Raw genomic sequence first — 26,313 nt, forward strand, 5'->3', positions numbered from 1 at the left:
ACAACTTAATTTCCTTGTTAGTTGCATTATTCTTATGATATGAGACTCTCACATGCAGAGAGATTCTGTTTTGTGCTGAGGCCTGTCTGAAGGCTCTACAATCAACTAGAAGCCAGAGTCTGTGTCTTCAACAAAGAAAGGTTGTCGCAGAGCTCCATGGAAAAGGACTGTGGCAGGTATTTTAAAACTACTGACACATCAAAGAATAGACAGGCTTCCAATAGCATTGCTTGGACTACTGGACAACTTCCAGATCATTCCAGTGGAATGAGTCACAATTTCCAGAACTCTTTTTAGTTAAGAAGCTGACTACTAACCTAAGATCCAGTGAAATGAGAATTAGGTACACAGAACTGTATGAACTATAAGAAATGATTATAGTAATTTGTTTGAAATATTATTTTAATGTCCATTTTCTAATATGCAAGGGAGCCAGTTGTATACCTTGTTAGGCTATCTATAACTCTTAACAATTAAGTAGACTTTGCTCTTGTAAAATGAAACATTCCTAAATCACATCTGATTCTCACTGACCCTCCCCTAACCCAGAACTAAGAACGTCTTACTGAGTCTCCTTACAATTCAAGGCAATACGGTTATTTGAATAGAGCTAACAAGAATCTGTTCTCCTTTTGACCAGAATATAATTGTAAACAATGGTTGTCCAACAAAGAGCTTGCCTGAAAGGTCACATTTGAGAATCATGCTTATTTGATCAGGTATAACAAACCACTTTTAAGAAACTATGGTTGACTTTATGGAGCCAATACTTACAAAACCTTCCTGGGAAAACTGGCCTGGTATCTGGCTTTACAGGGTCCAGACTTACAGATGGTAAGGAAGGTCACTTCCTGGAAGGCCCAGGACCCTTAGGAATTCACCCAAATTTATAGTTATTACAAGTGAAATGTGGTATTTCTTAGGCTTGCCTTCCTAGCCTTGAAATACAAATAGAGGCCTTTAAAAGTCCAATCTGAGATTCTTTATAAAAATTTACAGCAAAGTAAATTTAAGAAGGCCTTATGGTAAATTAATATTCTGGCCACACTATGCAAATAATCAGGCCAAACCCAATGAGACCAACCTTGTTTTGTGACCAAAAAGGTTTCAGATTATTTTAGATGAAAAGGTAGGAGATTATTAAAAAAAAAAATGGAAAAAGTTAAAAAAGAAAAAAAGGTTACTAGATATTTCCAATAAAAAACTATGCATATTGTTTAGAGAATACTCTTCTAGTTTGTCTTTTATTGTCTTTGAGCTACTTTACAATTCTGTAAGTTATAGGTAGGTAACTGAAGTTATGTGAAATAATTTCTTTTTTTTCTTTTTTTTTTTTTTTGAAACGGTCTCTCTCTGTCACCCAGGGTGGAGTACAGTGGCACAATCATGGCTCACTGCAGGCTCAACCTTCCCACTTCAGCCCCCTAAGTAGCTAGGACTACAGGTAGTCACCACCATACCTGGCTAATTTTTTTAAAAAAACTTTTGCAGAGACAGGGTCTCACTACATTGCCCAGGCTGGGCTCAAACTCCTGGGCTCAAGTGATCTTCCTGCCTCAGCCTCCCAAAGTGCTGGGATTACAGGTGTGAGCCAGTACATCCAGTGCACAAAATAATGTTTGTCTATAGACATGCTGATCAATTCTGTACAGTGAAGGTGCAACTGACTTCCCTTCTCTCCATGGAAAAACTCAATTTTATAATAAATAATACATTTATTTCAACACTACACATACACATATCACATATCACTTTGTGGTTCCTTTACTTCTTTGAACTGGCTAATATATCTGCCAGATTCCCTTACTAATAATGAGTTAAATATTTAACATGTGCCTATTTTTTAAAAAATCAATAGCTTTACACATATTTCAAAATTTGTTATTATGCAACTATATTTCTAGAGGTAGGAGGATAAAACATATTTATTTTATTTTACAATTTGGTAGCTCTATTTTAAACGATTAAACATGTATACCTCTATTTGTATTCTTGTGCCAGACCATACCAATGTTTGGAACAAGCTCAAATGATTGCCAATTTGTGTTAAACTCTATAATAGGCTCTGGGATCAGCATATTTGTACCGCACAACATGGTCCTGACCTCACGGAGCTTACCATCTGTTATGGACTAAACTGTGTCTCCCCAAAATTCATGTTAAAGCTTCCACCCCCAATCTGACTATATTTCCATATAGGTTCTTTAGGAAGTAATTAAGGTTAAATGAGGTCATAGGGGTGGCTCTAATCCTATAGGACTGTTGGCCTTGAAAATGAAGGAAGAAATAAGGAAGGAGGGAGAAGGAAGAAGAAAAAGAAGAAGAGATAGATCTATGCCCCTATCCTCAGGCTGGTGTACCACATAAAGGCCACGTGAGCACACAGCAAGAAGGCCACTCTCTGCAAGCCAGGAAGAGAGGTTTACCAGAAACTTAGCATGTTGTTACCTTCTTGGACTACTAGTTTGCATAATCGTGAGAAAATAAATTTTTGTTATTTAAGCATGTGGTATTTTGTTACAGCAGCCTGAGCTAATACTTACATACTACACAATGGGAAAAGGCAGACAAATAGTTCTTTATTTACAACTGATGTAAGAGCTATGAAGAAAAAGTAGAGGGTTTATTGAAAGTATGTTCTGGGAAACCCAACTTAGTCTACAGACAGCAAGGTTTGGGCGAGGTCAGGAATGCCTTTCATAAGGAAGTGAGATGTAAGCTGGGACTTGAAGGGTGAGTAGGAACTAGACTGGTATAGATGGAAAAAGAACATTCCAGCTGGGCACAGAGGCTCATGCCTGTAATCCCAGCACTTTGGGAGGCCAAGGCAGGCAGATCACGAGGTCAAAAGATTGAGACCATCATGGCCAACATGGTGAAACTCTAAAAATATAAAAATTAGCTCAGCGTGGTGGAGCGCACCTGTAGTCCCAGCTACTTGGGAGGCTGAGGCAGGAGAATTGCTTGATCACCTGAGGTTGAGAGTTCGAGACCAGCCTGACCAATCTGGTGAAACCCTGGCTCTACTAAAAATAAAAAAAAAATTAGCTGGGCGTCATGGCGTGCACCTGTAGTCCCAGCTACTCAGGAGGCTGAGACAGGAGAATTGCTTGAACCCAGGAGGTGGAGGTTGCAGTGAGCCAAGATCACGTCACTGTACTCCAGCCTGGCAACAGAGTGAGATTTTGTCTCAACAAAACAAAACAAAACAAAACAAAAATTCCAGGCACAGAGAACATATTGTGTAAAACATGGAGACAAATATAGCAACCACACTGTATAGACAGTCAGGTGTGATCCTAAGAGTAAGAAAAAATTCACCAAAGGCCAGGTGCAAGAGGCTCATACCTGTAATCTCAGCACCTCGGAAGGCCAAGGAAGGCAGGTAGTTTTAGCCCAGGAGTTCAAGACCAGCCAGGGCAACATGGCAAAACCCCATCTCTACAAGAAGTACAAAAATTAGCTGGGTGTGGCGGCGTGCACCTGTGGTCCCAGCTACTTGGGAGACTGAGGTGCGAGTACCACCGCAGCCCAGGAAGGCTGGGGCTGCAGTGAGCCGTGATCACACCACTGTACTCCAACCTGGGTGACAAAGTGAGATTCTGTTTCAAAAAAAAAAAAAAAAAATTCACCAAAAAAGTTTAAATTAATATCTAATAATGAAATCCGCATTTTAAAAAGCTTTTCCTGGCTATTGTATGATAGGTAGACTGAGGGTGAGCAATGCCAGATAAAGAAACGCCAGTTAGGAGGTTATGGCAGTAGCAGAGGCAAGAGATTACAATGGCTGGGACTATCTGGACAAACCAGGGGTAGTATAAAGACAAAGAGAACACCAGCCGGGCACGGTGGCTCAGGCCTGTAACCCCAGCACTTGGGAGGCCGAGGTGGATGGATGATGAGGTCAGATTGAGACCATCCTGGCTAACGTGGTGAAACCCCGTCTCTACTAAAAATACAAAAAATTAGCCAGGCGTGGTGCACACGTCTGTAGTACCAGCTACTCGGGAGGCTGAGGCGGAAGAATCACTTGAACCTGGGAGGCGGAGGTTGCAGTGAGCCGAGATTGTGCCACTGCACTTCAGCCTGGGTGAGAGAGCAAGACTCCATCTCAAAAAAAAAAAAAAAAAAAAAAAAAAGGCCGGGCGCGGCGGCTCACGCCTGTAATCCCAACACTTTGGGAGGCCGAGGCGGGTGGATCACAAGTTCAGGAGATCGAGACCATCCTGGCTAACACGGTGAAGCCCCCGTCTCTACTAAAAATACAAAAAAAATCAGCCGGGCGTGGTGGCGGGCGCCTGTAGTCCCAGCTACTCGGGAGACTGAGGCAGGAGAATGGCGTGAACCCGGGAGGAGGAGCTTTCGGTGAGCTGAGATCGCACCACTGCACTCCAGCCTGGGCAACTGAGCGAGACTCCGTCTCAGAAAAAAAAAAAAAAAAAAAGGCCGGGCGCAGTGGTCACGCTTGTAATCCTAGCACTTTGGGAGGCTGACGCGGGCGGATCACGAGGTCAGGAGATCCAGACCATCCCGGCTAACACGGTGATACCCGGTCTCTACTAAAAATACAAAAAAATTAGCCGGGCGGGGTGGCGGGGGCCTGTAGTCCCAGCTACTCAGGAGGCTGAGGTGGGAGAATGGCGTGAACCCGGGAGGCGGAGCTTGCAGTGAGCCCAGATGGCACCACTGTACTCCAGCTTGGACGACAGAGCGAGACTCAATCTCAAAAAAATAAAATAAAATAAAAATAAAGATAGAACACCAAGAGATATTTGAGACGTATAACAGAAAAGACTTGTGAGTGTAAGGAAGAGCATGGCAACAAAAATAACTAAATTTTCTATCTTGAGGAAGAAGTACCATTTAATAAGCTAGAGTATAAGAGAGGACCTGATTTTTGAGATAGACAATGACTCAGATTCATAAATGCTGCAGTTCAGATGTCACTGAAATATCCAGTCACATTATGGTGAATGGACAGTTATGAGATCTAGCGATATAAATGTGGGGATAATGAGCATGACAACTATTCTCAACATACAGTAACAAAAACAGGTTCTCAAGGATTTTCAGATCCCAACTACACAGGCAGAGCTCGCAAACAACTACGTTCATTTTTTAACAACAAAATGGTTCCCTGTAGGGATATGAGTGATGACTATGGCTACTTCCCTCCCAACCTCTGCTATGTCCTGCCTTCCCATTGGACATTTAGAGCATCTATATGAAATTACTTCCTATATAAGACCAACTTTTAAAAGACGGGGTCTTAAATGTAACAAAGCTATCACTCTGGCCTTTAGAGTCCTGAAAGGTTGCAAAATTTCCTGATTTTCAAAGCCCCATAGAAAACCTAAAGCCCTATATCAGACACCACTGATACCTCAACAAAGGGTTTATTATGTGTATGCAGCAGGTGGTATCTCTTTTTAGCACATTTTCCAGAAGCATTGATCCAGGCATCAAGTTGCATCAGAATGGGAAAGTACATGACGCTGTCAGTTTCATAGGAACAAAGTTTGACACATCACATCCCTGGGGCCCAGGAACTCCTCCCTGGCCACTATGCAGTGCCTATCACTGCAGACACCAGACATCAACTTTCATCCAATATCTGGTATCTAAGTCCACTGCCCAAATGAGTAAGCTGACAAAATAAAAGGTTAACTATCCCCAAGGGCTTTAAAGACTACAAGCCAGCAATGTCAATAATATCAACATACACATATACACATACCCTATGATGAATACAACCAACAGCTACCTCTCCACTCCTACAGTCCATTATCTCAATTGACTGCTCATAGCCTCTAAGAAATAAAGCAAGACATTTCATGAAATATGAGGAAAATTATCTTAAGCCTAATGGGTATTAGAAAAGCTTTACTTTCAGGGTAACTGGAGACATAAGCTTTATTTACATTAAGCTCCCAAATGCAGGGTCTAGGTACTGGTGCTGAAATTCACAAACAAAATAAACAGTCGCCAGGCATTGTGGTTCATGCCTGTAATCTAAGCACTTTGGGAAGCCAAGGTAGGCAGATAGCTTGAGCTCAGGAGTTCCAGACCAGCCTGAGTAACATAGTGAAACCCCATCTCTACAAAAAATACAAAAATTAGCCAGATGTGGTGGCAGGTGCCTGTGGTCCCAGCCACTCAGGAGGCTGTGGTGGGAAGACCTCCTGAAGCCAGGGAGGACCAGGCTGCAGTGAGCTGAGATTGCACCACTGCACTCCAGCTTAGGCTACAGAATGAGACCCTGTCACAAAAACAAACAAAATAAAAACAACAGCAAAAGAAACAATCCTATTTGAAAGGAATCATCAAAAAGAGGCCCCCTCCATAGCATTGGGCAAGAAAAGCCATTCAGAGCTGCTTCAATTATGAAAAAGTAAAATATAAAACCCTTCTAGCCTGGGTAAACAGATACAAGTAACTTTAGAACTTCAAAATCTTCTTTTCACAGATATTATACTTTGAACAAGGTTATCAACTCCCTTAGGTCTGATATTCTAAACTACGTTTTTAATGCATTAAAAAATACCCAGATGGGTTTAAATATGAAATAGCTTTCTAAAAACGAAAATGATTTAGTTTCAGGAAGCTACATCTAAAATAAATGCTATGAGCCAGGCCAAAAGAACTTTCATAACCACCTTGCCCCAATAAAGCCCTTATCATGGCAGGCATAGATGATGTTTGCATTTTGCGTTTTGGAATTTAACAGCTCTCTTCCCTAATCTAACCAATGTCACTATAAACGTGTGTGTGTGTGTGTGTGTGTGTACTTATAGATACATATATAAATATGTATACAATATATAAATATACATGTATACTTATATAAGTATATAAATATACATGTATACTTATATAAGTATATAAATATATATAATATATACATATATATTTATGGATCTATCTCTATCTCAATATCACTCATTCCAGACTCCTGTTCTCTGCTCAAATGTTGCCTTAATGAGAAAATTCCTGGACAATCCACATTTTTTTGATTTTTAAAATTTTTTTGTAGAGACAGGGTCTCACTATGTTGCCCAGGCTGGTCTCAAACTCCTGGACTCAAGCGATCCTCCTGCCTTGGTCTCTCAAAGTGCTTGGATTACAGGTGTGAACCACCACACCCAGCCTAGACAATTCAATTTAAAATTTAAAATTTAAACCCTCACCCCCACAGAAACACACATCCTCCTATCTGATATCTGGCTTTATTTTTCTTCATAGCAGTAAGTACCATATGGCATATCATATATGTTTTTGTCTCTGTTAAGTAGAATGGAAACTCCATGAGCACAGGGACCTTGTCTGCTTTATTCACTACTGTATCTCCAGTATCTAGAATAGTGCCTACACATAACTGGAACTAAAATAATATAGTATGATGGATGCATGGATGGAAAGATTTGAGCAAATGACAAAGTGAATGGAGGCAAAAAGACAAAAATATAGTAACTGATTTTACCAAAAAACATCTAGTAACTAATAGTGCCGTGACTGAAACCCACATCTACCTGAGTTGCAAACCCAAGCTGTTAATTTTTATGCTATACTTCCACTTACCAATTTGGAGACTTTGGAGGAATTACTTGTTGGGTGGAAGAATGTGTATTTTGTACAATGCCAAGTTGTCACATAAGTCTAGAAACCCATATTTGAGTTTCTGTCCATTTTAATGCAACTAACATATTACGTGAAAAGCATAGCAATTGAAAGCCTCAAAAAATAATTAACAAAAACGCTCTCTCAAAGGACAAGAACACCAAACTAGAGGCAAATTCTAAATTTCTCTATGTCCATGAAGGATATGTCAGAGGAAACGGGCCTTTATAACTTGGAATGAGCACACCATAGGATTCGCTCTTGGGAGAACCATTCTAAGAAAGACAAACAGGGACACAAATATAATGCCCCCTCCTTCTGACCAAGACTTACATGACAATTATAGAAACTTTAAAAATTTTCCAGATCAGGCTATGAGGACGAGAAACAGTGGAAAAATGGTAAGTCACTCATTTTATTAACATCAGTTTTTCCACACAACAAATTTTGTAGTAATTAAACTTATTCAAATATTTGTTTTGTGGTTCTTACCTGTTTTCTTTACTACAAATGCTAAGCAGTACTTTGCCTCCTACTGCACACTCCCTACAAAGACTTGCCCAGCTCTGTGTACAACAGGTACCATGGAACTTTAATTGTTTGGGGAGATGACTAAGCCTAGAGATCAGGTAGCCAATCCCTTCATTTTACAAGTATGGCAATTCAGGTCCAGAAGTGGGAGCTCCTGTTTTAAAGCCACACATAATTTGTTAGTGGCAAAGCCTATATTAGTACCCATGTTTCCTTGCTTCCTTCCAGAACAAAACTTTTTCGACTCCTCTAATATTAGAGACAAGAAAGGATATTGTTTATATTAAAGAAACTGAAGAACTTCTGGCTGACTTAAGTGTAAGCTCTTCAAAAGAGAAGAATTTATCTAATTGAATCTTAACAGCCTCAGAACTTAGATCACTCTACCCAGCACAGAGTAGGCTTTTTTATTTGTTTATTTATTTTTTGACGGAGCATCACTCTGTCGCCCAGGCTGGAGTGCAGTGGCATGATCTCAGCTCACTGCAACCTCCGTCTCCTGGATTCAAGCAATTCTCCTGTCTCATCTCCTGAGTAACTGGGACTACAGGCGCACGCCATGACGCCTGGCTAATTTTTATTTTTAATAGAGACAGGGTTTTACCATATTGGTCAGGCTGGTCTCGAACTACTGACCTCAGGTGATCCACCTACCTTAGCCTCCCAAAGTGCTGGGACTATAGGCGTAAGCCACCACACCTGACCCAGAGTAGATATTACTGTGTATTTACTAAGTGATCAATTGTTTAAATGTGAGTTACTTTATCAAAAAAGAGGAGGGAAAATCTATTTCTGATCCTTATTAATTAAACGTTTTTAAGGCAGTTAGAGTAGGCCTAACTTTAGATATCACTAAAATGACCAAAAAATTATTCTGGTATAAAACAAAAATAAGAATACTCCTCCTTCTCCTTCTTCCCAGCAACTCCATTCATTGAGGACACACATTCTGCAAGAAGCTACCTGTCTCAGGCCTTAATTTATTTCACTTAATACTAAGAAAAGGCAAATCTCAGACAGTTTTCAAATAGAAGCAACCAAAAAAAGGGGGGGGGGGGGGGCAGAAATAGTAGAAAAATGACCAAGTACAAATATTTGCTGACTATGATGCTGAAAAGCTACTCCTTTTCAGTTATGCATACCTATTTGGTGTATCATTCCTCTAAGAGTCCTGGTAGAGCCCTTGCCATTTACAGAAGACTCAGGACACTTGTGAAGCTAGACTGAATATCCACTGCTAGAAACTGAATTTAAAATTTAAAATGTGCCTCTTAAATAATAGAATTCATCCAAATTTAACCCATTAAGAATTCTAAAACTAATATATATTAAAATTAAACTATAAGTAATAAAGCACTATACATACATTAAGTGATCCTTCTAACAGGCTTAGTAAGAAGAAAACACAGGTAACATTACCTTCATTTTATAGATAAGGCAACTGTGGTTTAAGAAGATAAAGTGATTTGTCTAGGTTTACAAAGCTAGTTAAATGGCATGGTCAAGACTGAACCTTATGAGTTTTCTGACTCAAGTCTCTTCAAATCAAACCAAAATAAGTTTTCGTAAACAGCCCAAAAGGCTTCACAAAAATCTCAGAGGAAAATTTAATCACTAGAGCATTTTTCACAAAACAAAATCCTAAAATGGACAGTAACAGAAAGAATTACTATGTGTTTCATTTAAACATTTAAAAATTGCATATGATGTGTATGTAAAGTATACTTAATAGATAAATATGAATGCTGTTGTGATCTCCTTAATTACATCTCTTTTTTTGTTAAGGAAAAGTTTAAAAGCCATTGTTTTATCACAGCTCTATTTCCTTAGGGTTCCCCAGATGTGACTTTACTAGTAAATCATGGTAAATATGAGTATGTTGTAGGGTATATACAGTACAGATTTTTGGGCCCCAACACAGAGATTTTAATGCATTAAGTTCACACTCTGCACTTTAACAAACATTCCAGGAGATTCTGATTGGCCAAATTTCTAATACTGCCCCAACAGAATTCCTAGAGGAAAAGCAGTCCAAGAGAATATAAGAAATTAAAATCCAGGGACAAAGACTATTTATTAATCTCCCCTAACCCTGAAGCCAGAAAAAAACCAAACAGGTTGGGAACCTATTCCATTCAACATAGTCTCCAAACTTAGCTGGCCTTGCCTCAACTTATCAGAAAAGTTGGTCTCCTCCTCATACCATGTTATGGGATAGATGTAAATGCAAAGGGTTTCCATTTTAATATTCCTACTTCCTTAGCTTGAGTCTACGAAAACTCAGTAAATCCCAAAGCACAAGTATAAGACTGTGATGAATATTTAAGTTGTAACTTTCCCAAAATGCTATGTAGAAACTGAGACGGAAGAGGTTTGGAGGTCGGGAGGAATGGGGAAGAGGGGAAGATCTGACCTAGTGGGAGAAGTCAGTTGGCCTGCTGGCTTCCCTAGCTCAGACAGGAGTATACAGAAAGAAATTGTGTACAGAGCGGGATTCCTCCACATGATAGTGGGAAATGTTCCCAAGAGGGGTTCCTAAGTAGGAGATCATAATCATAATGGTAATAATCATCTACTTACAAGCTGCCTCTTCTTGGAAGGCTCAACTCCTTCTGAAAAACAAAACATATGCAAGTTAGAAATAAGAACCCATCTGAGTCCTGTTGGTCTACCTAAATGTCCTAGGAAATTCACAGCATTATCTTAATAATGGAAAAGGCCACATATTTCTAAATAATAACTTTTTATTTGTCTCTTAAATTTTATTTTTTATTTTTATTTTTATTTTTTTGAGACGGAGTCTCATTTTGTCTCCCAGGCTGGAGTGCAGTGGCGTGATCTCGGCTCACTGCAAGCTCTACCTCCCGGGTTCACACCTTTCTCCTGTCTCAGCCTCCTGAGTAGCTGGGACTACAGGCACCCGCCACCAAGCCTGGCTAATTTTTTTTTTGTATTTTTAGTAAAGACGGGGTTTCACCGTATTAGCCAGGATGGTCTCGATCTCCTGACCTCGTGATCTGCCTGCCTTGGCCTCCCAAAGTACTGGGATTACAGGTGTGAGCCACTGTGCCCAGCCTGTCTCTTACATTTTTGTGAAATAAAAGGACTCAGGCAAACTATTACTTCTTTATTCTTCCTTCCTAAAAGGAATGTCTCATAGAATACATGCAACATTTTTCCCACTAGATGGAACCATCTCCCCAGTGTAGATTACAGGCATTCTAGGCCAGCCATTAACTGCTGCTGAATTGTAAAGGGCATTAGTGGCAAGCATACAGAAGGAATGAAATAGGATTAGGGGCAGTGGGTGATAATTAGAAAATATTTTAGACAAATAAAGTAGTATAGTTAATAATATAACAAAAAGATGACTTCACACACCACTGGCATAAGAAATAACCTTTACAATAACAGTTGGGGCCCCTGTGACTTGCTTTCCAAGTGTATCAAGTCCCACCTCCCACCAGTCCTAAATTAACAACTATTCTTAATTTTTTAAATATTTTCCATATGTGTTTTTGGATTTGTAAAAAATTAGTAGTATTGTTTTACATGTTTTAAAATTATATATACATGGTATTATATTATATGTATTCCTCTGTTGACATCAGCCAACATTATGAAAACTGGGAGATTTACCCATGTGGATATATCTCACTTTAGTTCACTGATCTTCAGACAGTGGTCCAGTCTATGACTATACCAATATTTATTTATCTGTTCTCTAGTAAATGGAAATTTAATTTTCTTTCCATCTTTTTCTTCTCCATTAAAACAATACTCTTGTAAACATTCTTGTAGTTGTTTCCTAGTGCACATGTAGAAAAAGTTTCTTGGACGTTAAACTACTGAGTCATAAAGTACTGGATATTCCAAATTGCTCTCCAAAACAACTGTCCACCTAAGAAATATATCCCTGATACACAGTCATGAATATATGTGCTTATATTTTCTTCTAAACATTTTATAGATTTGCTTTTTTCTTTTCTTTTTTTTTGAGATGGAGTCTCACGCTGTCACCCAGGCTGGCCGATCTCGGTTCACTGCAACCTCCACTTCCTGGGTTCAAGCGATTCTACTGCCTCAGCCTCCTGAGTAGCTGGGATTACAGGCATGCACCACCATGCCCAGCTAATTTTTTTGTATTTTTAGTAGAGACAGGGTTTCGCCATGTTGGCCAGGCTGGTCTCAAACTCCTGACCTCAAGTGATCCTCCCACCTTGGTCTCCCACAGTGCTGAGATCACAGGTGTGAGCCACCACGGCCAGCCGGTTTACTTTTCACAATAAGTTTAATATGCCTTATTTTTGTAAAATTCACTTATTTTATAAAATTATTTTTGCTAAAATTCAGTATTTGATTGCAATTCTTTTGTGTGTTTTTCTAGGTAAATTTACAAACATTCAACTGTACAAATCTTAAATTACTTAATCTTACGCATGCCAATTGATAAGTCTGGTAAGTATATATACTCAGATAACCTAAATCTCTATCAAAATATAGAACATGTCCATCAATCCAGAAAGTTCCACCATGTCCTTTCTTCGTAAATCCCCAAACAAACCACTATCTTCCTACCCCAAGCAAATATTATTCTCATTATGTCACCACAGATTACTTTTACTTCCTCAAAACTTCATATGAATGGAACCATACAAATATAAACCTTTTTACATAGGCTTCTTCAACTCAGCATAGTATTTGTGAGATTTATCCATGTTGTTGCAGGTAACAATAGCAATATGAATAATATACCCCAGTTAATTTATCCTTTCTCCAATTCCATTTTTCAGCTATTAACATTCCTGTAACATGTCTTTTGACAAGCTATATTTCATTTCTCTTGGGTAAATCCCTAAAAGTGTAGAATTACTCAGTTAAAGGGTAGATATACATTTAGATTTATAAGAAGCCACCAGACCTTTTTCTAAAGTGATTATACCATGTTACATTCCCATTAACAATGTATGAGAGTTTCAACTGCTTCACATCCTAGCTAATACGTTACGTTCACATTAATAATATAAGAAAGTTCCAACTGCTCTACATTCATGCCAATACATGGTATCAGTCATTTTACATTTTAGCCATTTAGGTGTGTAGGGGTATCTCATTGTGGCTTTAATCATTTTCCTGATGACTAACGATGTTGACTGTCTTTTCATGTGCTTATTAAACATCAATATATATTCCTTTGTGAAGTATCTTAAAATTTTTTTACCTTTTTAAAAATTGAGTTATCTTTTTACTATTGAATTATAAGAGTTCTTCATAATCTTCTAAATACAAGTCCTTTGTCATATATGTTTTGCAAATATGTTCTATCTATGGCTTGCCTACTAAAATTATTGGTGGTGCCCTTTTTTTTTTTTTTTTGAGATGGAGTCTGCTCTGTCACCCAGGCTGGAGCGCAGTGGTGCAATCTCGGCGTGCGGCAACCTCCACCTCCTGGATTCAAGTGATTTTCCTGCCTCAGCCTCTCGAGTAGCTGGGATTACAGGCACCCATCACCATGCCCAGCTAATTTTTATACTCTTAGTAGAGATGGGTTTTCACCATATTGGTCAAGTTGGTCTAGAACTCCTGACCTCAGGTGATCCACCTGCCTCAGCCTCCCAAAGTGTTGGGATTACAGGCGTGAGACACCATGCCAGGCCAGTGGAGCCTTTCAATGAGTGAAAATTAATTTTGAGGTAGTATGTGAGATGAAATTAAGGTTCATTTTTTTTCATATGGATATCCACTTATTTCAATACCATTTATTGAAAACACTGTCCTTTCCCTAACAATTTTTTTTTAAACCTTTCTGGGCTCTCTATTGCATCCTACTGATCTATTTTTCTGCCCTATGCAAGCACCACACTATCATGATTCTGTGGTTTTATATTTAGTTCTAAAGTCAGATTGTACAGTCCTTTAACTTTGTTATTTTCCAAGATTGCTTTAGATATTCTAGATGCTTGCATTTCAATTTGAATTTTTGAATCCAATTATTAATTTTTACCAAAAAAAAAAGCCTGCTGGGATTATACATCAATTTGGAAAGAAGTGATATCTCAAAATATCAAGTCTTATAATACATGAACATAGTACTTCTCCATTTACCGAGTTCTTTAATTACTCTGAGCAATGTTTTATTGTTTTTAACAAAAATACCTTGCACTCCTTTTATTAAGCTCATCCCTAAGTAGACTTTTTAAAGCTATTATAAATAAAAACTTTTATTTAATTTTCCAATTGCTTGCATGTTTACAGAAATTCAATTAATTTTTATATTGACCATGTATCCTATACTTTGGTAAAATCATTATTAATCATAAATGTTTTGTGCATTCCTTAGAATTTTTCTATATAAACAATCATATTTTCCATCAATAGGGAGAGTTTTACTTCTTTCCATTTTCTAGAATTTTCTATAAGATGTTAAATGAAGTGGTAGACATCTTTGTCTTGCTTCTCATCTGATCTTAGAAGAAAAGCATTTAACATTTTGAATATTTAATATTATGTTAGTTATAGGTTTTTCATGGATAACTTTTGATCAAGTTCTCTTCTATTCCTAATTTGTTCATAGTCTTTCTCACAAATGGGCATGGATTATGTCAAATACTTTCTCTGCATCTACTGAAATGCTTACATAGTTTTTCTCTTCTGTTAATGTGGCAAATTACAGTGATTGATTTTCTAAGATTAAACTAATTTTGCATTTCTGAGTTAAAGTCAACTTTTTTTTTTGAGATAGAGCCTTGCTCCATCACCCAGACTGGAGTGCAGTGGCGTGATCTCCGCTCACTGCACCCTCTGCCTCCCAGGTTCAAGTGATTTTCCTGCCTCAGCCTCCCAAGTAACTGGGTTTACAAGCATGTGCCACCATGCCTGGCTAATTTTTGTTTTTAGTAGAGACGGGGTTTCACCACGTTAGCCAGGCTGGTCTCAAACTCCTGACCTCAGGTGATCCACCCGCCTTGGCCTCTCAAAGTGCTGGGATTACAGGTGTGAGCCACCGTGCCCAACCTAACTTCAATTTTATCAAATACATTGCTAGATTTTATTTGCTAATATCTTATTAATGATTTTTGCACCTATTTTCATAAAGGATAATAATCTCTAATTTTCTTATAATGTCTTTGTCAGATTTTTGTATCACAATTATGCCGGTCTCCTAAAACTGACTGGGAACTGTTCCTTACTCCTCTATTTTCTGAAAGAATTTATGTAAGACTGGTGTTATTTCTTCCTTAAATATTAACAGTTTTCACTAATAAAAGTATCTAGGCCTAGAAACTTTTATTTAGGATATTTGCCTGTATGTTAATAAGTAAGACTGGCCTATATACTTTCTCGTCTCAAATTGTTCTTGTCCAATTTTGACATCATACTTATACTATCCTCACTGCTAAGGTTTCAATGTTTGTGTCTCATCCAAAATTCACATTGGACTTTAAAATCCAATGTGATAGTATTACGAGGTGGGGCCTGTAGCAGGTGATTAGGTCATGAGGCCTCCTCTCTTGTAAACGGGATTAAGGCCTTCATAAGGCTTTAAGCCAGGCATTGTGATGTGCACCTGTAGTCCCAGCTACTCAGGAGACTGAAGCAGGAGAATCGCTTAAGCCCAGGAGTCTGAGGTCAGCTTGGCCAACAGAGCAAGACCCCATCTCAAAAAAATCAAAATTAAAAGAAAAAAAGAGGCTTCATACAGCTTTTAGCCCTTTTTGCCTTTCCATCCTCCACCATGTGAAGAAACAGCAAGAAGGCACTCACCACACAAATGCCAGCACCTTGATCTTGGACTTCTCAGACTCCAGGACTGTGAGAAAATAAATGTCTGTTCTTTATAAATTATCCAATCTGTGGTATTTCTTTATAGCAGCACGAACAGACGAAGACACATAAAATGTGCTAAGGTAATAGATCCTCTTTTTCTACTTTCTGAAACAATCTATATAAAACTGGAAATATTTGTTCTTTGAATCTACATGACAGTTCTGACTTCTTGAATAGTTTAAATGGGTAATATGGTAGACTATATTTTTGGCTAACAATAATAAAATTTCCTAAAATGCATATATGCCCCTCTCTGCATTCCTTTAGAGGCACAGAAATGCATCCGTGGAAATCCATCCCTTCCGACTTCCTTACACCTATACAAAAGCCTGCATTTGATGCCCAGGACTCCAGATCAGTACATTCTGTGACAACTAAGGCACAGTGGAACAAGAAGGGCCCAACCACATAAAGGTAGTCCAAGGAGCAATGATTTCTCAATCCTCCTTTTCCCAGGCAATATTCACAGCGAGTTGGGGAGAAAAGCTACACAATCAGGAAACTTGGCTGAGGCAAGAGTACTCCCATTTAGACAGATAACCATAAATTATTTTACTCATAACCTTCCAGCAACTAGGCTGGTAATACCTGGTAATACATTACAATATCAGGTGAAGCCCATTCCATTCAGCCTTCTCTGATCTACTCATTATCTCTTGACTCTTCATGTTCTTAATGATCTTCCTGATTAGCATTCTGAACACATTCAAGTCTATTCCAGCTTGAGATAAGGAAATACATTCCCTTAATAACTACACATCCCTCTACAAACACTGCCTTATCAATTTTATTTCCCTTCACAACTACACTTCTTGAATGAGTTATCTACATCCAATGTCTCTAATTTCTCACTTCCTACTCATTCTTCAACACTCTATAAATATGCCCAGACCTTACCAGCTCATTTAAACCATTCTTGCCACACTGCCAATGTAATGTATAACGCCAGTGTAATGAAGCTTCACTGCATTTTTAGTCCACCTATCTTTTTTGGCTCCACTGCTCAACAGCACCTGATAGTACAATTCACTCTTCTGTCCTGGAAGACTTTTCTTGCCATGAAACCACATTCTCTTGTTTTTCCTCTTATCCCCACAAACGCACCATTTAAACACCTTTGCAGGCTCATCCTTCATCACCTTAGACCCTTAAATGTGGACTGTCCTTGAAGTTCTGCTTGTACACTCTCCTTTCTCTACATATTTTACCATCTCAAATTTGTATCTCTATCCCAGATCTTTTTGCTGACCTCTATAGTTGTACATATAACTACCTTGTCCCCAATATGTCTAAAACTCAGCTGATCTTTCTACTCAGTCTCGCTCCTTCTCTGTTTTCTATTTTGATGATGGTACCACCAAACCCAGGGTCATTCTTGATTTTTCACTTTCTCTCACTTTCTACATCCATTATTCATCAAGCTCGGCCAATTCTACTTCGAAAATACCTATCTTTAATCTGTCAATTCACTTCTACTTCCCTGGGCAAAAGCCACCATCATCCTATAACATCCTTCTAATTGGTCTCCCTTTCATTCAGTTTTGTCCCCCTTGATTAATGTTATATCAATGTAAATATCATATATAGTAACTGTTTTCTGAGTGATAACTGTGGGTATAATGAAATAAATACTGAAGTCAAAAATAACTTTTTTTTTTTTTTTTTTTTTTTGAGATGAAGTCTCGTTCTGTCACCCAGGCTGGAGTGCAGTGGCGCGATCTTGGCTCACTGCAACGTTCGCCTCCCAGGTTCAAGCGATTCTCCTGCCTCAGCCTCCCAAGTAGCTGGGATTACAGGCATGCGCCACCACGTCCAGCTAATTTTTGTATTTTTAGTACAGACAGGGTTTCACCATGTTGGTAAGGCTGGTCTCGAACTCCTGACCCCAGGTGATCCACCTGCCTCGGTCGCCTAAAGTGCTGGGATTACAGGCGTGAGCCACCATGCCCAGCCAAAAATAACTTTTTTAAATGGGTCCTTTCTCTCTTATAATTCTGCAATGGATAAAGTCTAAAATCCTTCCTGTAGTCTACAGGGCACTACCTGGCTCTGACTGCCTCCCTCCTCAGTATCATTTGCACAATTTTCCAGTCTTATTGGAGTTTTGGACTCAGGCTTGCCATGCTTTCTTTCACCTTCAGGTCTTCACACTTATTGTTCTCCTGGTCTGGATTACTTTTCTTTATCTCTTTTTATACATTCCTGGACTTCAGCTTAAACTTTGTTTCCTCTGGAAAGTTTTTCTACAGTTTCCCCAGCCTCCTTCCATATATTATCCAAATATTCCTTTAATTCCTCAATCATACCTACTTCACTCGTTATTATAATTATTTGCTAAATTATCTGTTTTCTTTGACTGTTAGCTCCAGGAGAGTAGGAATTAGTCTTGCTCTCAAGGACATTCCTGGCATCCAGCAGAATACCTAGCCTAGTAGGCAACAAATGAATACTGGATGAATAAATCTATGAATCCATCAAGTAAGTAAATGGTTCATACTATTATTGTTATCATCATTATAAGGCACACAATAGGGTCCTGTCTACCAGTTTGGAGTTGCATTGATGAAAACTATCAATTGCAATAATTTCAGCAAGAAGCTTTACTAGGGGAAGAATATGCTCTATTATCACATATTATTTACTGACAGTCTCCTGGCTGGTAGTTACTCCATGGAGAGTTGGAATGCTTTAAGAAGAGAAAAATATTACCTAGGAAGAAAATCTATGTTAATATCATTTACTATCTAGTCTTAAAAGGAACATTATCTCCTGACCTTGTGATCCACCCACCTCCGCCTCCCAAAGCGCTGGGATTACAGGCGTAAGCCACCATGCCTGGTCAAGAACACAAAATTTAAAGTTTGGAAAACTAGGCTTCTGTCATGGCTCAAAAACATGTAACTGTGTGACCTGGGATTCCATCTACCTCAAAGGCTTAGATACAGCAGTTGTAAAAGTCAAATAAAGTAATGTACATGAAAATACTTTAGACCAGTCACAGTGGCTCATACCTGTAATCCCAGCACTTTGGGATGCCGAGGCGAGAGGATTGCTTGAGCTCAGGAGTTCGAGACCAGACTGGGCAACATGGTGAAACCCCATCTCTACAAAAACTACAAAAAATAGCTGGGCATATTGGTATGTGCCAGTGGTCCCAGCTACTCAGGGGGCTGAGGTGGGAAGATCACTTGAGCTTGGGAGGCAGAGGCTGCAGTAAGCCAAGATCACACCACTGCACTCCAGCCTGGGCAACAGAGAGAGATTCTGTCTCAAGAAGAAAAAACAAAAACAAAAAAACAAAAACCTTTATTCTATAAATAATGTGTTATTCTCATTTGAGTTTGATGAACAGCTTGATGATATTAACAGGATATTTCTACATGGTATAAAGAAACTAGGACTCAGTCTGAAAAATACGTGAACACAATTCTGCTACTTACTTCCTTATAAAATCTTGGTCAGTCATTAAACCTTTCTAAACCTCACTATTCTTACCTGTTCACCTGAGATAAAAATACCTACTCTGCCTTTCTCACAAAAGTTATTCCTAGGCTTGAATTTTAAAAATAAATATAAAAGTTTAAAGTAAGACACTTTGGATTAATAATAAGAAACTGACCATGTGTGGTGGCTCACACCTGTAATCCCAGCACTTTGGGAGGCCAAGGCAGGAGGATCCCTTGAGCTCTGGAGTTCAAGACCAGCCTGAGCAACACAGTGAGACCTCGTCTCTAATAAAAAAGTTCAAAAAAAATTAGCCAGGAGTGGTGGCGCACGCCTGTAGTCCCAACTATTCAGGGGACCGAGGTGGGAGGATCGCTTGAGACCAGAGGTGAAGGTTGCAGTGAGCCAAGATCACGCCACTGGACTCCAGCCTGGGTGACAGAGCAAGACCCATCTCAAAAAAAAAAAAAAAAAAAAAAAAGAAGAAGAAATTGCATTTTTCTAATCTAACCCACCAGTAGCGAAGCTCTAAAGCTAAGTGATAAGATGCTATTCTCTAAAAACTAACCCCATCCCCAATACTCCATCCCTATCACTCCACCCCAAATATTCAAGGTATATTGTTTAAACAGTCTCCAAAATTTTATTACCATTTGGATCCCTCAAATTGATACATTTTGATACTTTCTGCCAACGATGATATTTCCCAAAGAACTTTAATTAATGTTTCACTATACTGAACAAAATAAAAGATATTAAACTATATTCTGAAGTTACAAAGAAAGTTATACATACTAAATCCTAGAGAAATAACCAGTCACTCTCTTTCATTGTCCACAAAGCAAACTTCTAAAGGTATTAAATAAAACACAAAATGGTGCCATTCATGGCCGGGCGTGGTGGCTCACGCCTGTAATCCCAGCACTTTGGGAGGCCGAGGCTGGTGGATCACCTGAGGTTGTGAGTTTGAGACCAGCCTGCCCAACATGGAGAAATCCCGTCTCTTCTAAAAATACGAAAATTAGCAGGGCGTGGTAACGCATGCCTGTAATCACAGCTACTCAGGAGGCTGAGGCAGGAGAATCTCTTGAACCCAGGAGGCGGACGTTGCGGTGAGCCGAGATTGCACCATTGCACTCTAGCCTGGGAAACAAGAACAAAACTCCATCTCAAAATAAAAAAAAAAAAACACCACGAAATGGTGCTATTCACACAGATGAGGATTCACTGCCTATATGCGCTACTCATTATTCACAATGACTAAAGCCATAAAATATTTCCAAAGAAAAGACAAAGGCCAAGTGTCCAAAGGCAGTAACCGCTACCCCCACAAGTAAATATGCAAGCCAGGAGTCACAAGGCTGGTCCTTGTCCTTTATGTCAACAGTCACCAGCATGGAGATGACTATGGGTCAAAGCTGTCTCTGCCTGAGGCAACTCCCTCCCTGGGACTCAGCCTGGCTCATTTGCTATTGAATTCTCACACTATACATATATTGATCCCCGCTGCAGTAGCAGCACTCTTTCCAGAGAAGGAAATTAACGGACTCTAAGAAATATAACCCAATAATCCACTCCATTGGAAGTGGATAGAGAATTGGGTTTTGGAGACAATAACTTTTCAACTAACATTTAAAATCAATGAGGCAAGGTGCTGTGGCTCACGCCTGACGCCTGTAATCCCAACACTTTGGGAGGCCATGGCGGGAGGATCACTTGAGCCCAGAGTTTGAGACCAGCCTAGGTAACATAGTGAGAACTCAAGAAAAACAAACAAGTCAATGATGAAAAAAACGTATTCTCTGCCACTAAAATATTATATGTCTCTTTATGTAACTCATAATTAAACCCACATAATGTAACTAACATAAATAACACTGCTTGGGGTTAGGGTAGGAGTGGTGAACATTCTAGGGCCTACTCAGAATCCACTGCTGATAACAATACCATTGTCAAAGGACAAAATTACAACAGATTTAGTTTAAAGATCAAACTGACTTTCAGTTTAAAGATCAAACTGACTTTTGTTTGCAATTCTGTAACATCTCATTCTTTAAAATAGAATGCGTATTCTGCTGAGCTAAGCAGAGGAGGCTGGCTTTCTAAGCAGTAAAGGGGTTAAGAAAGCACAAACAGGGAACAAACAGCAGATTATTCATTACAAAGTGACTCTCCTTATAGAGTTAAAACAGAACTTTCTTATCATGCTAGCTCAGGTAAACTGGGTCACCTCTGGTTACAGTGAATTTCATGGTTTTGTTGTTTTTTAAACTGGCCTGTTTCAGTTCAGTTTGATTACATGGTCAAATAAGTTTGGGGGAGGTAATAAGAGACAAGGAGTGCTTGTAGTGTTCAGGAGGGGGTTAAAGTTTGAATTTGTTCTAACACACCAGTAGAAATAGAAAAAGAAAATAAGAAAACAAAAAACTCTACCAATATTTTTAAAAGGTAAAAAAAAGGGGACAGTAAGGCATAGAGATGTAGGACATGGAATACAAAAAATAATATGGCAGAAACAAGTCCAAATATATCATTAATCATAATAAATGTACACAGACAAATTTTTCATTACAAACAGGACTTTTTTTTTTTTAAAGAAAACCTACTGTATGCCATTTGCAAGAGATATACCAAAAGCAAACTGATATGAAAAGGCTGAAATAAAGGGATAGTTGATTTCTGGAAAAACTAACAACAACAACAAAAATCTTCCATGAATTTTTGTTGTTGTTATTTTAATTTTTTTTGAGACTGGGTCTTGCTGTCACCCAGGCTGGAGTACAGGGGCACAATCATGGCTCACGGCAGCATCGACCTCCTAGGCTCAAACAATCCTCCAACTTCAGCTTCCCAAATAGCCGGAACTACAGGTGTGCACCGCCACGCCTGGCTACTTAAAATTTTTTTTTTTTTTTTTTTTTTTTTTTTTTTGTAGAGACGTCTCACCATGTTGCCCAAGCTGGTCTCCAGCTCCTGGGCTCAAGTGATTCACCCACCTGGCACTCTCAAAGTGCTGGGATTATAGGCATGAGCCACTGTACTTGGCATTCCACTGATATTTGATCATGAAAAAAAAGTCTTAATACCCAATATTAGAAATACAAAGAGAAACAGAAGAACAAATCAGCAAAGGTTTAAAAGAAAAAAAATTATATATATATATATATATATATAAACAAATTGATCTCAATAAATAACAAAATAAACAAAATGGACAAACTCTTAAAAATATACACCTTACCAAAACTACCTCAAGATGAAAAGTAGGAAACTTACATTATATACATGAGCATTTTAAAAAACTGAATCATACATTATTCCTGAGTTGGGTTTACCCACAAAATGTGAAAGTGGTTATACAATAAAAAATTCACAAATGTTATATACCTCAAATAAATTGGGAAAAAATAAAACAATATCAGATGATATAGAAAGGCATGTCAAACAGATATAAAAAGAACCAAAGCTGGGCACAGTAGCTCATGCCTGTAATCCCAGCACTTTGGGAGGCCAAGGTGGGCAGATCACCTCAGGTCAGGAATTCGAGACTAGCCTGGCCAACATGGCAAAAGCCCGTCTCTACTAAAAATACAAAAATTAGCCAGGCGTGGTGGCAGGAACTTGTGATCCCAACTACTCAGGAGGCTGAGGCTGGAGAATCGCTTGAACCCAGGAGGCGGAGGTTGCAGTGAGACAAGATTGCACCATTGCACTCCAGCCTGGGTGACAAGAGCAAAACTCTGTCTCAAAAACAAACAAACAAAAGAATCACAGGAACAGAGATCTTCAAGACTTTAGAAAAAGGAAAGGGAGAGAGCTAAAAAAAAAAAAAAAAAAAGGTGGAGGTCTTTACATTGAGACATAAATGGTGCAAACTCAAATGCTTTAATGAGCCAGTAAGGTAATATACTGTACTTTATCAAATCTGAAAAACTATCAATTGCAAAAGATACTGTTATTTTTTGTAACAGTAAGAAACATTTTTAAAAATGCAAAGCAAAAATAAGCCTGGCCAATTAACGTATAACACACCATCAAGAGTAACACTGCTATTTCAAAGCTGTTATAAAGTAAAAAGATGTGCGCCTTAGAATAGATGAAATTCAGTAAATATATAAAGCAGCAGAGGATAAAACAAAAGAGGACTGATAGAGACTATGTTGGTTGATTTTTCTTTAAATCTCCAAAGGTGGCTAAATAAAATATATCTACGGGAAACAGTCACCAGACCACCAATTTGTAATCTAGATTTACACAGACAACACCAGAATTTAATTCAGAGGTGATCAAGGGATGTAATTGTAAATCACTGTAAGATTTCTGAATCAAACAGTTCCCTCTACAGAATACATGGAGTCTACAGGAATGTATTGTTAACATAGACTCCAGATAGCCAAGGAATTCTAAAGATCTGAGGCTGGACTGATTATCCTTGTCTACAAAGATACTGGAGTTACCCATAATGACTATAATATTTGAAAATTAGGTACTCAGGTCTTAACTGCATGGGGATTATCAGAAGGTTGATAGGTAGAAAAGGAGGATAAAACCACTCAGGAATGGGGGGAATGTCAGAAAAAAAAGACTATGAAAAAAAAACAAACAAATGTACAAGACTGGTGTAGCTGCAACATAGAATAGGAATACATGAGTCAGGGCAAAGAAGAGGGACAAGAGTGAGATAAATTCCTTAACCTTCAAAGCCATCTAATTTACTAACTCGATGAAAACATCTTAGTGGTACTAAAAACTGAAGAGTACAAACTGAAATTTTTCCTTTATCAAGCTTCCCACAGAAAAGAACAAGGAAATGTAGAACAACAGAAGCAAATAATTAGGTTACATTTTTATCCATGTCATCAGCCTTTTTAAAATGAAATTTCAAGAAGAAATTGAATGTCTGAAATCTACCTGGTTCTTGAAGATTGTTTTTAAGAACTAAAAATTAGCGAATCACATTTTGTAAGATGACCATAATTTATGACAGTCATAATTTGCAAAATAAAAAAAGTCCCAAGAAGGCTTTCTCAATAATAATGCTTCCCAGTATGCATTATGTTGTCATATATCCTCCAAAATAATTAAGTACCCGTAAACAATGACACTCTAAGTACTCTCGTTTTTGAACAGCAAAGGCAAAAAGCAAGCAGGGGGTTGGGGGGTTGCATAAAATACTATACAATTTAGTTTTTGCCCGAAGGCAATAATTTTATCAGCACAACAAATATTTTCAATTCAGAACCTGGGAAATTGCACTGTCTATACAATGAAGACTGATTACTGTATCTGCCTTATGGGCAAATAATGTGGAAATTATGGCACTAAGGGAGTTGACAACAAAAATTTGCTTATGGTGGCTAGTCCCTGACCTTTCAAAGTTAAAATCATCCCCCATAAAGTTGATTGGGAAACAGGGCAAATATAAAAGCACCTCCTTCAATTCACAAAGAACTTCAATCTCAAATGTCTCTCCATGTGTAGATGCTTCAAAAGTAGATGTAAGATGAAAGCCAATTTTTACCACAAAAAAGACCCAACTTGAACAGCTTTTCAAGCAAAACAGTGTCAATTCCTACACCGACAGAGGCTCCTCTAGTGTAAAGAAAAGATGCTCACACATAATCTCCCAGATGCCCTTTTACCATTAAGACGTAGGGATGTTGTAGTGTGTGACTGTGCAGACTGAAACCGCTACAGTTCTTTTTCTAACACATAGGAAGCAAGTTTGAGAATGAGGCCAAAACACAGAGGAAGACAAAAGAGCAATGAAGCTGAGCAAAGACACCAGATTACCCAACTCTGAAACCCATCCACAAAATGTATTGTGAGTCAATACATTTACCTAACATTTAAACCACTCAGAGTCAAAATTTCTGTTACTTGTAGTTCAGAGTACCCTAACCTATACATCTAGCCTGGCCATACACCTACTTGTCTGTCCTTGAGGAAGCTACTGAGCTTCACGTATCTGTAAAAATGGCCAATAAGAAAGTCCTCCACATCGTCCACTGCTATCACCCCTCCAATCTGTTATTATTTCTTGCTTTTTTTGACCACAACAGTCTCATAATTGGTCTTTTTGCTGCAGCCCTTGCCTCCACTGTCTACTCTCAATATACCTGTGGAGTACAGAAATGAAATGAAATTTGGCTGTGGTTATATGACTAGAACATGGCAGAACTGTAATTTGAACAAAATAGACAAGGTCTTTGCTCTCATGGGAACTTCTAAATGCACTGTTTACTATTCTGCTACCTCCCAAGAAACTCTGCAGAAAAACCTGGAGGTATCAAAGTAGGCTGTGTTTTAGCTGATCTTCTGGAAAAGTTTTAGGAAATCTATTTCACCAGAAAGCAATTAGCGAAGCCAAACATTTATTTGGATTTTCACCTTCAAATCCGAGGTTACCCAGTAGATTACCTGTACCACCAGGCACACTTTACCTTTGTGTGTTTATTTATATAAATCTATTAATAAAACTTACCTTTAAATCTTTACATTATAATGTAACTATTTAAAACAAATAATCTAAACTGCTGCTTTTCAAGCATTAGCTCTGTTTTGGAATGTTCCAAAGCAATCTTCTGGAGAATGAACCTTAAAGTTTATTTTTTAAAAATAGGCAAAATAGGCTGGGTGTGGTGGCTCACATCTGTAATCCCAGCAATTGGGAGGCCGAGGCAGGTGGATCACCTGAGGTCAGGAGTTTGAGACCCGGCCGGCCAACATGGTGAAACACCGTCTCTACTAAAAATACAAAAAATTAGCCAGGTGTGGTGGCACATGCCTGTAATTCCCCAGCTACTTGACTGGGGAGGCAGAGGCAGGAGAATCACTTGAACCTGGGAGGTGGAGGTTGCAATGAGCCAAGATCACGCCACTGCACGCTCCAGC

The 26,313-nt window shown here is 38.7% G+C and overlaps 1 protein-coding gene across 7 annotated transcripts in view; it reads right to left on the bottom strand.

Annotated features, from left to right (window-relative positions):
• The window catches only part of MAST2 (microtubule associated serine/threonine kinase 2), a 231,966-nt gene that overhangs the window by 139,171 nt on the left and 66,482 nt on the right, over window positions 1–26,313 (bottom strand). For all 7 annotated transcript variants that reach the window (XM_024256155.3, XM_002810886.6, XM_063719085.1 and 4 more), the window contains exon 4: window positions 10,729–10,760. In XM_024256155.3, coding sequence (XP_024111923.1) covers window positions 10,729–10,760 — 32 coding nt within the window. The remainder of the gene's footprint in view (window positions 1–10,728; window positions 10,761–26,313) is intronic.

This window comes from Pongo abelii, chromosome 1, assembly GCF_028885655.2.
Source record: "Pongo abelii isolate AG06213 chromosome 1, NHGRI_mPonAbe1-v2.0_pri, whole genome shotgun sequence".
Taxonomy (NCBI): domain Eukaryota; kingdom Metazoa; phylum Chordata; class Mammalia; order Primates; family Hominidae; genus Pongo; species Pongo abelii.